This window comes from Lolium perenne, chromosome 5 (genome assembly GCF_019359855.2).
Source record: "Lolium perenne isolate Kyuss_39 chromosome 5, Kyuss_2.0, whole genome shotgun sequence".
NCBI lineage: Eukaryota > Viridiplantae > Streptophyta > Magnoliopsida > Poales > Poaceae > Lolium > Lolium perenne.
Window position 1 is genome coordinate 244547970 of NC_067248.2, and position 15704 is coordinate 244563673.

General features: G+C 41.9%; 1 protein-coding gene across 1 annotated transcript; it reads right to left on the reverse strand.

The window, feature by feature from the left end:
• Window positions 1-650: 650 nt before the first annotated feature.
• Window positions 651-2619, reverse strand: LOC127302513 (protein DETOXIFICATION 49-like). Its single transcript, XM_051332975.1, has one exon. The coding sequence runs from the start codon at window positions 2527-2529 to the stop codon at window positions 934-936; it is 1596 nt and encodes a 531-aa protein (XP_051188935.1). The 5' UTR covers window positions 2530-2619; the 3' UTR covers window positions 651-933.
• Window positions 2620-15704: the final 13085 nt, after the last annotated feature.

A 15704-nucleotide genomic window follows, 5' to 3' on the forward strand; every position in this document is an offset into this window, starting at 1 on the left:
AGTTGCAGAACTGTCTATGGGCACTTGGCATGCTGTACTGGTAGTCTGGTAGTGATGGAGTAATATATTGCTTCTACCAATTCCCGGAACACCTGAAAACCACACTTCGAAAACATGCACTGCATGGTAGTAGTAATCCGTGCAAATCAGGCGCGTGGAACAAAAGGCAGTCACCAGTCCATAGTGCATACTCCAGTACTATACCAGTTCTAAATGTAAAATTTACCTAAAAGAATGCATATTTACACATTTGGAAGTTTATCTGTACAGAGCATGTAAGCAGTAAGGGGAATGCACATCATGTATAAGGGGGACAGCCTTGTCCAAAGAAAGCAAGAATTTCCAAGAAAACAAGGTACCAACAGAGAAGCAATGTGGCTTTGTTTCTTCTGTTAGGTACACATAGAGCTTGACCAAGATAAATAAGCTGAGACAAAGGCCAGTACAACACTTACTGCTTGCCACGGGAGTAGGAAAAGTTAAGCCATTCGGCATTAATAACTACTCCCTCCGTTCTTTTTTAATTGACTCAAATTTAGTATAAAGTTGTACTAAATCTGAGTCAATTAAAAGAGAACGGAGGGAGTAAATCTCATGGTTAATATGGAAATTTAGTTTCCCTATTCGAGACCAGTTGAGGCCAATGGAAATAAATGAAGAGATTGTTTTGCATTGCTGTCAAATCTGAAGGCAACACAGGCTAGCGGGGCTACATTTGTTTGTACACCGGCTCCCTCGGCTCTTCATACCCTCAATTCAAAGAGGGTGGAAAGGGCCAAAATATAAGGAGATTGCAGCTTTCATTCCTTGCTCGGAATCCCTCAAAAAAGTTGAGTAGTAAGATTACAAAACTAGAGAAAAAATTCCTATAGCTAAAAGAATCAATCAAGGATTCAATGTTGATCCAAGAATCGAGACTTGCTCCATCGTCCGCTACACACAACTGGCCACCATGAGCATTGCGTTGTCGGCGCCTGCTTTGGTGGCTTCTGCATGCTTTCTCTTGTGCCCGTCGGCTTCATCGAGAATGTCGCCGTCCGCGGTGCCGCCGCCGCCGGTGAGCTCGCGCGCGCGCTCCGTCTGCTCCTCCCAGTCGGTGCCGAGCACGGCGCGCAGCATCTGCGCGGCGCAGACCAGCTGCGCGGCGAGCATGCCGCCCCACATCCCGCGGAAGTCCAGGTGCACCGGCCGGAACGCCAGCGCCAGCGCCACCGGCATGCCCACGCCGTAGAACGCCCAGACGTTGATCCTCGCCGCCTTCTGAGGCCGCGCGCTGCCGCGCAGGACGCCGCACCCCGTGGTCTGCGGGCAATTGCCCAGCTCGGCCAGGCCCAGCAGCGGGAGCGCGGCGGCCGTGAGCCGCAGGATTGCATCGTCCGACGTGAACATCCGCGCCCACACTCCCCGCACGGACACCGCGAATGCGCACGCCACGAGGCCGAGCGCCGCTCCAAGGCCGAGCCCGACGCGTGCCACAAGGCGCGCGCGCTCCGGTCGCCCGGCGCCTAGCTCGTGGCCCACGCGCGTGGACACCGCGCAGCCGAGGGAGTGCGGGAAGATGTATATGAGCGACGTGGTCTGTATCAGCACCCCCATGGTCGCCACCGCCGCCTTTGGGTCCGCGAGCACGCCGCAGAGGAGCACCATGATCTCGTACCACCACCACTCCAAGCAGACCGACATGCAGCTGTGCACGGACAGCCTGACCAGGCTCCACCACTCCTTGGCGCACTCCTCCTCGGCCGGCGCCGGCGCCGCGCACGGTTTCTTGTCGCCGTCATCATGGGTGTACATTCCGAAGAAGCAGACGTACGCGACGAGGAAAAGCAGGAAATTGAGGTTGGTGCAGACCGCGCCGAGCGCGACGCCGCGGATGCCGAGGCCGAGGACGTCGACGAGTAGGAAGTTGATGGGCACGTGGAGGAGGACGGCGGCGGCGGCGGCGTAGGTGAGCGGGAGCGTGACGGACTGCGTGCGGAGGTAAATGCGGAGCGGGTGGAGGAAGGACTGCACGATGAGGTCGGGGAGGGAGCAGAGGATGTAGGCGTACGCCGTGGAGGCGATCTCCGGGTCCTGGCCGGTGGCGACGAGGACGCGGTGCATGGCGACCCAGAGCACGCAGATGGGGACGGAAGCGAGGAGGAGCAGCACGATGGTGCGCCGGAGTGCCGCGCGAAGGAGATCCGTGCGTCCCGCACCGAACGCCTGGCCGCAGACGGGGTCCATCCCGCCGGCGAGGCCGGAGAGCACGGAGTAGCCGGTGATGTTGGCGAAGCCGAGCGCGAGGGAGCCGCCGGCGAGAGGGAGCTCGCCGAGGCGACCGAGAAATAGCATAGACACGAGGGAGCGCAGGTAGAGGAGGATCCCGGCGCCAACCATTGGGCCTGTGAGGCAGAGGATGGAGGCCACCTCAGCAAGAACGCCGCCGGCAGCAGGCACCGTCTTCCTCTTGCGGTCTTGCAGCTTGGGGTATCCCAGCAGGGGGCGGTGGTGGCATTGCGGTGAGTCCGAGCAGTGGCAGGTTGCCATGGCTGCCCGGGCTGCGCCAAGTGTTTGTGCCGGGCCTCTGGTTAGTTTGTTGGGCAGGAGAGAGGCAGCGGGCTTTGGTAGTCCGTGGTGGGGGTGATCACTGATGGATGGGGGCTGCTGGGAGTTGACGCTTATATAACAACGGCCTCCATGCCATTTCCTGTGGGCCCGCGCGATGAAATGCTGAAGAGATCCAGCTAGGACGGCAGCAAAAGGTTCGGCTCGCCATGAACAACGAGGGGCTGCCCGAGCGCGAGCAGCGCTTGTCCTGGTGTAAACTGAAACCCGTATGGCTTCATACAAAGATTTTGATTGTGCTCAACCTTTGGATTTTAGTTGTACCCCACTCTATATATATGCTGCATTTGGACCACGTGACACCATCGTCTCTTGCGCCAAAGATCACTCGATTAAATGATGGCCATATTTCATCATAAATTGAGTGAGATCAATATGACCACCAAACGGAATTTTTGAGAGATAGCCAACATTTTACATTTAACTTGCTATCATCATGGCAGCAAATCTTGCGGTAACATGAATGTGGGATTCACCGGACTCCGTAGATTTTACCATTAATTGGTGGAAATAAATATGACCAACAAAGAACGGTGGAGAGATCGCGAACAAATTTGTTTCATAGAGGGAAACAAATTGCACAATGATATGACCGTAGTATTTGCCCGGTCGAATAGATTTAATCACGTTTTTGACTTGCTGAGAGTTATATGGATAGTAAAATAAGTATACAGTGATATATACCTACGGAATAATGCATTTCTCAAATTAATTGAAATACATGTTTGTCATGCTATAGTTAACTACTCCGTGGATGGTAAGCAGAATGCATGATCAACAACTACAACAAACAAACAAACAAAAACAAACAAAAAAGAGTTATCTATATAGTAAAATAGGCATATAAAGAAATGTATCTATGGTATTATCTAACTCATTGCCTTAAACTGATACAAACTCACAAAATAATGTTATGAATATGCCTTAAACAATTTATTGACATGCCGCAATAATACAAACATGGGATTCACCGCATTCATCAAATCGGATCATGTATCCTTCCTACCAAGAGATGATTGATATTTAAAATAGATAAGAATGTAACATAACTACAAATAATCTACATACCTTAAATTGATCAAGATAAATACAATGAACAAAGAGGATATTATTACCACTTTTTGTTATGGAGAGAAAGAACTCCCCATAACAATGCAAATGTATGATTCGCGTGATCAAATTTTCATCCCATGTTCAACGCCCTCTCTTGAAGTGTATTGCTTCGTCGATAGCTGCAATGAATGTTCACATACACGGATACACCCAACAAAAACAATCCAACAATGGAATAATCCAATTATTACTTAAGTGTACAAAACAAATCGACATGGAAAGTAACATTCTCCCAGTTACGAGTACTAATATTGGATCACCAATGTCCACCGTCGCAATATATCACCATCACAATAATGACAGACCCAACGCTACGAATTGGATATATTGCAATTTTTACGTCTCATCAGACTTTTTATCTATCAGAACACAAATGGTCAACAAATAATTATGACATACATTGGACAAATCAATCCAACGATAACACAATGATCAACTACCAGATTATCCTCACCTTTTCTATCAACAATGTGTAAGTCAAATACTTGTAGCAAGAAAACCCATCTAATAAGTCTAGGCTTAGCATCTTTCTTGTTCATAAGATATTTAGTAGCAGAGTGATCAAAGTGTACTATGACTTTAGAGTCTATAATATAAGGTCTAAACTTATCACATGCAAAAGTCGCATCTAGGAATTCTTTTTCAGTGGTAGCATAATTTGTTTGGGCGATATCAAGAGGTTTACTAGCATAGTATATGACATACAGTTTTGTTATCAACCCTTTGGCCTAGAACAACACCTACAACATAGTCACTAGCATCACACACGATTTCAACGGGCAAATTCCATTTAGGAGGTTGAAATATAGGAGCACTTATCAAAGCATTCTTTAAGACATTAAATGACTCTACACAATCATCATTATATGAGAATGGAACATTTTTTTGCAAAAGGTTAGTTATAAGCTTTGATATTTTGAAGAAGTCTTTGATAAATCTTCTATAAAAACCTGCATGTCCAAGTAAACTTCTCATACATTTGATATCCTGCGGGTATGGTACCTTCTCTATGGCTTCTATCTTAGCGCGGTCTACTTCAAAGCCTTTTCCTAAAACTCGGTGTCCAAGAACAACACCTTTTGTTACCATGAAATGGAACTTTTCCTAGTTTAGTACTAAGTGTTTATCCTCACAACGCTGCAAAACTTTGTTAAGATTGAACAAGCAAATATTGAAAGATGAACCATACATAGAAAAATCATCCATGCATAGTTCCATAATTTTCTCAAATAATCAGAAAATATAGCATTCATGCATCTTTGAAAAGTTGTAGGAGAATTGCACAAACCAAATGGCATTCTCCTATAAGCAAAAGTACCGAATGGACATGTGAAGGTAGTTTTTTCTGATCATCTTTCTGCACCAATATGGGGGAAACCTGAATAACCATCATTTGATCAATAAATGGAAAAATAAAATGATCTTTACGAGTATCTTTGTTTAGTTTTCCTGAAGGCAATGCACATTCTATAACCTGTAACAGTATGCTGGACCACAAGTTTATTTTCATCATTTGGAACCACAGTGATTTCATCGTTTTTAAGCACACAATAAACAAGACTTACCCATTTACTATCGTTTATGGGATAGATAATACCTTCCTTAATGAGTTTAATTAGCTCCTTTTTTACCACTTCTTTCATTTTTGGATGAAGACGGCGTTGATAATAAACAACATGCTTTGCATATTCTTCCAAGTTATTTTTGTGCATGCATAAAGCAGGGCTTATACCTTTCAATTCATCAAGTGAATAGCCAATAGCTGGCTTATGAGCTCTCTTAACATTGTTTCTTTTTCACATGAAAGGTTAACACTAATAATAACATGATATATTTTCTTCTCATCAAGGAATGCATATTTCGTATCTTCGGGCAAAGGTTTAAGTTCATAACCAGGATCTTCTTTTGGTGTGGGTGAATCTCCTAGATCATCAGGTGGAATATGTATCTATAGTTGTGGTGGTTGTTGAGGTAGTATTCATTCTAATGCTTCTTTTTCTTCATCACTAAATGACTCCTCCTGATTAAGTACATATCGTTCCATCACGTCCGATGAAGCGACTGCCACAGACGCAAGAGTTTCCACTATATATTTTTCTTTTTTTCTTTTTCTAAATGGTTAACAGTAAATATTGAAAAGTTAAATTATAGTATTTCGCCAGCACATTTTAATGAATACCTTCTATTTTGGTAAACTAATTTTAGCACCCACAATATGTAAGAATGGTCTACAAATATGATAGGACAAAGTGAATCTTGGGAGAAACCAAGCACAATAAAATCTACGGGGTATTTGATCTTTCCAACTAATACTTCAAGATCTCTAACCATACCTAGAGGACAAATATACCCTTTATTAGCAAGTTGGATAGTTATACATGTCTCTTCCATGTGTATGTGATCAATGCCAGGTTTGATTTCAAGATATAGAGAATATAGTATCACACTTATACTTGCTCCAATATCACATCGACCATGATAGCATGAAGTACCAATAGGACATGGTATAATATGTTTACCAACTTTGGTGGTGTTACCTTGAATTACCTTGGTGGAATCTTCACATAAATAAACATCACAAGGATTTTCTTCATTCAATTGTTCAATGGTCGAAATTTGATGCTTAACTTCAATTTGTTCATATGGTTTACTACATTTTATGGCACTCTTGTTTGGAACACTAGTGAGTAAATTTTCCTTCACTCTGTTTGGATATGGAGGAGTTTCAACATATTCTTCAATTTTGACAGATGATACTTGATTAACCTGTTTCACAACTTTAGGAACAACTGTAGAGTATTGATGCATGGAAAATCATACATGAACTTTGTACTTCATCATATTGAATTCCCATATATTTGCAACATATATGATGATAATACCATGTTTTACATTGATTTATGAGGATTTACCAATGATCCCCTTTATTTGATTTATAACTCTGCATAACAGGAAAACCATGTTTGTGTATTTTTCACTTTGAGAGACCTATACAGAGTCAAATTGATCTGAGATTTTTTAAGCGTCACTTTTTCATCGGAAGAAGCACCTTGGAGATTTGGAGGACACCTGGATGATCCTGAGGCCCAAAACAGCTCAGGTGGCGCGCCCAAACACTTAGGGCGCCCCACATGTGCTCTTTCGGGCATCGATCGTCCAATCGACCTCATTCTTTCGCCCACCGACGTAATTTGACCTAAAAAACACTATATATGGCCCCGAAGATTTCTCGGGAGGAGAGCGCCACACAAACACAAAAACACGAAAATGGAGGCTGAAACAAAGAAGATTGGAAGGGGAAAATCCGATGGGATCACCGCCAGAGGGATCTCCACATCCTCCAACATCGTCATCATCATCACCATGATCAAGGGAGAGTAGTCCACCTCTGGACTACGGGTTTGTGGCAGTAGCTTGATCTATTTCTCTCATGTTCTTCATAGTTCGTAGTTCCATATGAGCTGCATCACATGATTATGGCCATATTTGTAATACCTATGTGGTGGATTCTTATTCTATGATATTGTGCTATGAGATCTGATCATATTATTTGTAAGATGTATTGATAGATGCATATTATGTACCCCTTCTTAACTATTTGTTCTGATCCAAGATCTATGGAAGAGCGTGTGTGGGGTGATATGTGTATTAGATAGAGTAGCATGGTTTTAGTGATTGGATAGTGACAATATTTTCATGATCTATTATGACTTTGTCTTTTCTTTCCCTACCTCACTAGGGATAAAGTGAATGCATGTGATATGTTCATCACATGACAGTAGTGATGATCTTGTTTGTTCAAGGTAGCATATTTGATATTCAAACTTTATTTCAAAGTACTTAGGGCTATGCTCTGTTAATTCTTAATACAAGATTGCATGGAGTTTTCCATTTCTTGTGGACTATAAGAGAGATGTGTTGAATCATCTCTATGTTAGGACGTGATGCACATATGAATTTTGATCTTACACATTCTATTATTTGCACACTCATATCTCATTGATGAATTACTATTTATCCACCACAATTTAAAGAGAGAATAGTCAAGTGAACCCATGAACCCCGGTCTACTTTTTATCATAAGAAACACCTTTATATTGCTTTTATCTTGTTTTCTATCTGCTGCATGATACGTCTCCGACGTATCGATAATTTCTTATGTTCCATGCCACATTATTGATGATATCTACATGTTTTATGCACACTTTATGTCATATTCGTGCATTTTCTGGAACTAACCTATTAACAAGATGCCGAAGTGCCAGTTGCTGTTTTCTGCTGTTTTTGGTTTCAGAAATCCTAGTAAAGAAATATTCTCGGAATTGGACGAAATCAACGCCCAGGTTCCTATTTTGCCCGGAAGCATCCAGAAGACCCGAGAGTCGCCAGAGTGGACCCACAGGGGGCCCAGACCATAGGCCGGCGCGACCTAGGCCCTGGCCGCGCCGCCCTATAGTGTCGGCGCCCCTTCGACCCTCCGAGGCTGCCCTTCCGCCTATTTAAAGCCTCCGTCGCGAAAACCCTGATACGTTCGACGAAACCCACAGAAACCTTCCAGAGCCGCCGCCATCGTGAAGCCAAGATCTGGGGGACAGGAGTCTCTGTTTCGGCACGCCGCCGGAACGGGGAAGTGCCCCCGGAAGGCTTCTCCATCATCACCACCGCCATCTTCATCAACGCTGCTGTCTCCCATGAGGAGGGAGTAGTTCTCCATCGAGGCTCGGGGCTGTACCGGTAGCTATGTGGTTCATCTCTCTCCTATGTGCTTCAATACAATAATCTCATGAGCTGCCTTACATGATTGAGATTCATATGATGATGCTTGTAATCTAGATTTCATTATGCTAGTCAAGTGAGTTTTACTTATGTGATCTCCGGAGACTCCTTGTCCCACGTGTGTAAAGGTGACAGTGTGTGCACCGTGTGGGTCTCTTAGGCTATATTTCACAGAATACTTATTCACTGTTATGAAGAGCATAGTGAAGTGCTTATTTATATCTCTTTATGATTGCAATGTGTTTGTATCACAATTTATCTATGTGCTACTCTAGCAATGTTATTAAAGTAGTTTTATTCCTCCTGCACGGTGTAATGGTGACAGTGTGTGCATCCGTGTTAGTACTTGGTTTATGCTATGATCATGATCTCTTGTAGATTGCGAAGTTAACTATTGCTATGACAGTATTGATGTGATCTATTCCTTCTACATATGCATGAAGGTGACAGTGTGCATGCTATGTTAGTACTTGGTTTAGTCTTTTGATCTATCTTACACTCTAAGGTTACTTAAATATGAACAATGAATTGTGGAGCTTGTTAACTCCGGCATTGAGGGTTCGTGTAATCCTACGCAATGTGTTCATCATCCAACAAGAGTGTAGAGTATGCATTTATCTATTCTGTTATGTGATCAATGTTGAGAGTGTCCACTAGTGAAAGTCTAATCCCTAGGCCTTGTTCCTAAATACTGCTGCGTTACTACTGCTTGTTTACTGTTTCACTGTGTTACTACTGCTGCAATACTACCACCATCCACTACACGCCAGCAAGCTATTTTCTGGCACCGTTGCTACTGCTCATATATATTCATACCACCTGTATTTCACTATCTCTTCGCCGAACTAGTACACCTATTAGGTGTGTTGGGGACACAAGAGACTTCTTGCCTTGTGGTTGCAGGGTTGCTTGAGAGGGATATCTTTGACCTCTTCCTCCCTGAGTTCGATAAACCTTGGGTGATCCACTTAAGGGAAAACTTGCTGCTGTTCTACAAACCTCTGCTCTTGGAGGCCCAACACTGTCTACAGGAAAAGGAGGGGGAAGTAGACATCAAGCTATTTTCTGGCGCCGTTGCCGGGGAGGAAAGGTAAAAGGTACTCACACTCCGGATCTTGGCTACTAAGCTATTCTCGCCGTTGTAAGTACTCGAAGCTATTTCCTTTAGATCCTGCAATTGCAACTTTTTGTTTCTTGTTTACACTAGTTTGGCATAATGGACAAGAATGAGCTTCTTATTCTATTTCCTGATTTAAAACATGGATTGTTTGATGCGAAAATTAAAAAACCTATGGAATCTTATTTGCATGCTGGTAGTAATATTAGTATGAACGCTTTGAACACCATTGTTGATAATAATATAGAAAGTTCTAAGCTTGGGGAAGCTGGTTTGCATGATATTTTTAGTCCCCCAAGCATTGAGGAGAAAATTTTCTTTGATGATACTTTGCCTCCTATTTATGATGATTATAATGATATTGGTCTTTTAGTGCCGCCTACTATGGAGAGTAATTTTTATGATGATAATACTATGCCTCCTACACTTGATGAGAATAATAATGATAGCTACTTTGTTGAATTTGCTCCTACTACAATTAATAAGAATAACTATGCTTATGTTGGGAGTAGTAATAATTTTATGCATGAGACTCATGATAAGAATGCTTTATGTGATAGTTATATTGTTGAGTTTGCTCATGACACTACTGAAAGTTATTATGAGAGAGGAAAATATGGTTGTAGAAATTTTCATGTTACTAAAACACCTCTCTATGTGCTGAAATTTTTGAAGCTATACTTGTTTTATCTTCCTATGCTTGTTACTTTGCTTTTCATGAACTTGTTTATTTACAAGATTCCTATGCATAGGAAGCATGTTAGACTTAAATGTGTTTTGAATTTGCCTCTTGATGCTCTCTTTTGCTTCAAATACTATTTCTTGCGAGTGCATCATTAAAACTGCTGAGCCCATCTTGATGGCTATAAAGAAAGAACTTCTTGGGAGATAACCCATGTATTATTTTGCTACAGTACTTTGTTTTATATTTGTGTCTTGGAAGTTGTTTACTACTGTAGCAACCTCTCCTTATCTTAGTTTTGTGTTTTGTTGTGCCAAGTAAAGTCTTTGATAGTAAAGTCAATACTAGATTTGGATTACTGTGCAGAAACTGTTTTCTTGCTGTCGCGAATCTGGGCCTAATTCTCTGTAGGTAACTCAGAAAATTATGCCAATTTACGTGAGTGATCCTCAGATATGTACGCAACTTTAATTTAATTTTAGCATTTTCATCTGAGCAAGTCTGGTGACATTTTAAAATTCGTCTTTACGGACTGTTCTGTTTTGACAGATTCTGCCTTTTATTTCGCATTGCTTCTTTCGCTGTGTTGGGTGGATTTCTTTGTTCCATTACCTTCCAGTAGCTTTGGGCAATGTCCAGAAGTGTTAAGAATGATTGTGTCACCTCTGAACATGTGAATTTTTGATTATGCACTAATCCTCTAATGAGTTTGTTTCGAGTTTGGTGTGAAGGAAGTTTTCAAGGGTCAAGAGAGGAGGATGATATACTATGATCAAGAAGAGTGAAAAAGTCTAAGCTTGGGGATGCCCCGGCGGTTCATCCCTGCATATTTCAAGAAGACTCAAGCGTCTAAGCTTGGGGATGCCCAAGGCATCCCATTCTTCATCGACAACATAATCAGGTTCCTCCCCTGAAACTATATTTTTATTCCGTCACATCTTATGTACTTTACTTGGAGCGTCTGTTTGTTTTTGTTTTTGTTTGTGTTTGAATAAATTGGATTACATCATGCTTGTGTGGGAGAGAGACACGCTCCGCTGGTTCGTATGAACACATGTGTTCTTAGCTCATAATATTCATGGCGAAGTTTTCTCTTCGTTAAATTGTTATATGGTTGGAATTGGAAAATGATACATGTAGTAATTGCTATAATGTCTTGGGTAATGTGATACTTGGCAATCGTTGTGCTCATCTTTAAGCTCTTGCATCATATACTTTGCACCTATTAATGAAGAAATACATAGAGCATGCTAAAATTTGGTTTGCATATTTGGTCTCTCTAAAGTCTAGATAATTTCTAGTATTGAGTTTGAACAACAAGGAAGACGGTGTAGAATCTTATAATGTTTTCAATATGTCTTTTATGTGAGTTTTGCTGCACCGCTTCATCCTTGTGTTTGTTTCAAATAGCCTTGCTAGCCTAAACCTTGTATCGAGAGGGAATACTTCTCATGCATCCAAAATACTTGAGCCAAACACCATGCCATTTGTGTCCACCATACCTAGCTACTACATGGTATTTCCTGCCATTCCAAGTAAATTGCTTCATGTGCTACCTTTAAACCTTCAAAATGCTTCTCAATTTGTGTTAATGTTTTATAGCTCATGAGGAAGTATGTGGTGTTTATCTTTCGACCTTGTCATTTACTCTTGACAGACTTTCACAATGGACTAGTGGCTTCATCCGCTTATCCAATAATTTTGCAAAAAGAGCTGGCAATGGGGTTCCCAGCCCCAATTAATTACAACTTGCATTAATAATTCTCTTCACATGTTTTGCTCTGATTCATCAGCAAGCAACTTAATTTTGCAAATAGACACTCCTTCATGGTATGTGAATGATGGTAGGCACCCGAGGATTCGGTTAGCCATGGCTTGTGTAAGCAAAAGGTTGGGAGGAGTGTCACCTATAATGAAACTAAAATACATGTGTAAACAAAAGAGAAGAGGGATGATCTACCTTGCTGGTAGAGATAACGTCCTTCATGGGAGCCGCTCTTGAAAGCCTGGTTGATAAGGTAGTTAGAGTACCCATTACCATTCGTTGACAACAACAAACACCTCTCAAAACTTTACTTTTATGCTCTATATGATTTCAAAACTTAAAAAGCTCTAGCACATGATTTAATCCCTGCTTCCCTCTGCGAAGGGCCTTTCTTTTTCTTTCACTGTTGAGTCAGTTCACCTATTTCTCTCTACCTCAAGAAGCAAACACTTGTGTGAACTGTGCATTGATTCCTACATACTTGCATATTGCACTTATTATATTACTCTATGTTGACAATATCCATGAGATATACATGTTACAAGTTGAAAGCAACCGCTGAAACTTAATCTTCTTTTGTGTTGCTTCAATGCTTTTACTATGAATTATTGCTTTATGAGTTAACTCTTATGCAAGACTTATTGATGCTTGTCTTGAAGTGCTATTCATGAAAAGTCTTTGCTTTATGATTCACTTGTTTACTCATGTCATATACATTGTTTTGATCGCTGCATTCACTACATATGCTTTACAAATAGTATGATCAAGGTTATGATGGCATGTCACTCCAGAAATTATCTTTGTTATCGTTTTACCTGCTCGGGACGAGCAGAACTAAGCTTGGGGATGCTGATACGTCTCCGACGTATCGATAATTTCTTATGTTCCATGCCACATTATTGATGATATCTACATGTTTTATGCACACTTTATGTCATATTCGTGCATTTTCTGGAACTAACCTATTAACAAGATGCCGAAGTGCCAGTTGCTGTTTTCTGCTGTTTTTGGTTTCAGAAATCCTAGTAAAGAAATATTCTCGGAATTGGACGAAATCAACGCCCAGGTTCCTATTTTGCCCGGAAGCATCCAGAACACCCGAGAGTCGCCAGAGTGGACCCACAGGGGGCCCAGACCATAGGCCGGCGCGGCCCAGGCCCTGGCCGCGCCGCCCTATAGTGTCGGCGCCCCTTCGACCCTCCGAGGCTGCCCTTCCGCCTATTTAAAGCCTCCGTCGCGAAAACCCTGATACGTTCGACGAAACCCACAGAAACCTTCCAGAGCCGCCGCCATCGCGAAGCCAAGATCTGGGGGACAGGAGTCTCTGTTCCGGCACGCCGCCGGAACGGGGAAGTGCCCCCGGAAGGCTTCTCCATCATCACCACCGCCATCTTCATCAACGCTGTTGTCTCCCATGAGGAGGGAGTAGTTCTCCATCGAGGCTCGGGGCTGTACCGGTAGCTATGTGGTTCATCTCTCTCCTATGTGCTTCACTACAATAATCTCATGAGCTGCCTTACATGATTGAGATTCATATGATGATGCTTGTAATCTAGATGTCATTATGCTAGTCAAGTGAGTTTAACTTATGTGATCTCCGGAGACTCCTTGTCCCACGTGTGTAAAGGTGACAGTGTGTGCACCGTGTGGGTCTCTTAGGCTATATTTCACAGAATACTTATTCACTGTTATGAAGAGCATAGTGAAGTGCTTATTTATATCTCTTTATGATTGCAATGTGTTTGTATCACAATTTATCTATGTGCTACTCTAGCAATGTTATTAAAGTAGTTTTATTCCTCCTGCACGGTGTAATGGTGACAGTGTGTGCATCCGTGTTAGTACTTGGTTTATGCTATGATCATGATCTCTTGTAGATTGCGAAGTTAAATATTGCTATGACAGTATTGATGTGATCTATTCCTCCTACATATGCATGAAGGTGACAGTGTGCATGCTATGTTAGTACTTGGTTTAGTCTTTTGATCTATCTTACACTCTAAGGTTACTTAAATATGAACAATGAATTGTGGAGCTTGTTAACTCCGGCATTGAGGGTTCGTGTAATCCTACGCAATGTGTTCATCATCCAACAAGAGTGTAGAGTATGCATTTATCTATTCTGTTATGTGATCAATGTTGAGAGTGTCCACTAGTGAAAGTCTAATCCCTAGGCCTTGTTCCTAAATACTGTTGCGTTACTACTGCTTGTTTACTGTTTCACTGTGTTACTACTGCTGCAATACTACCACCATCAACTACACGCCAGCAAGCTATTTTCTGGCACCGTTGCTACTGCTCATATATATTCATACCACCTGTATTTCACTATCTCTTCGCCGAACTAGTACACCTATTAGGTGTGTTGGGGACATAAGAGACTTCTTGCCTTGTGGTTGCAGGGTTGCATGAGAGGGATATCTTTGACCTCTTCCTCCCTGAGTTCGATAAACCTTGGGTGATCCACTTAAGGGAAAACTTGCTGCTGTTCTACAAACCTCTGCTCTTGGAGGCCCAACACTGTCTACAGGAAAAGGAGGGGGAAGTAGACATCACTGCACTATTTTAATCCGAAAATACAAAAATATTTACTTTTCTTATTTGCATCCAAAACACCAAAAATACTCAACCTCTTTACAGTTTTTTACTTAGTTATTTTATTTAGTCTAGTTTCACTCGCTTTATTTTTACTTGTGTTTTATTCACTTACGCGAAACCTTGTGTTTGACAACCACACGGTGGAGTTGGGGACACAAGGCATTTATTTTACTTGCAGGATTGCTAAAAGAAGAGAGAAGAGAATACTCTTTGTCTAGTTCCCCAAGAGTTCGATATAAACCCTCGAGTCACCCTTGTGGGGAAGATACTCTGCTGATACAACACTCTGCACTTTGAGTCCCAACATATCAAGATCTTTTTGGCGTTGCTAATAGTCGTCATCAAGTATTTATAAGGTTCAACATAAACATCAAATCTTTTCTAGGGACATTCAAATGGTTATCAAAAGACTTAGTAACTTCTACCAAAACATGAGGATCAAGGTAAAACCTGTTACTTAGCTCTTTAAACAATATAGTTTTGGAGAAGTTACCTACACATGAATATTCATATTCAAAGCGGGATTCATTACCTTTATCAAGATCCCAAACATCAGTAGTTTTTGAAATGGTATCCAATAAGTCTCTTGCTTCTTTTGGAGTTATATTAGGGAAACTTCCTCCAGAAGAGTTATCTAGAAAGTCCCTATGATGCTGAGGTAACCTCACATAGAAATTGATTAATATAATGCTTTCAGGAATACCATGACACAGATTATTTCGAGTGAAATCATTCAATCTCCCCCAAGCTTGAGCAATAGTTTCTCCAACATGAGGCCAAAAGTTATAAATATGAAAACGATCACCATAAGCTTCTTTAGGATTATAGTACTTGACATACAAAGCCTTCCTCAGATATTCCCGATCAAGGCGGTATGTATCATCTTGAGATCTAAACCATATGCGAGCATTACCAGAAAGAGATAAATATAATAACTTCCTTTTCACTTCATCATGAGGAATACCAGCAAGTTTAAATAGAGAGCATAGATCTTCAATGAAATGCAAATGATCATAACAGTTTGGATTCTATCCTATGTAAAAGTT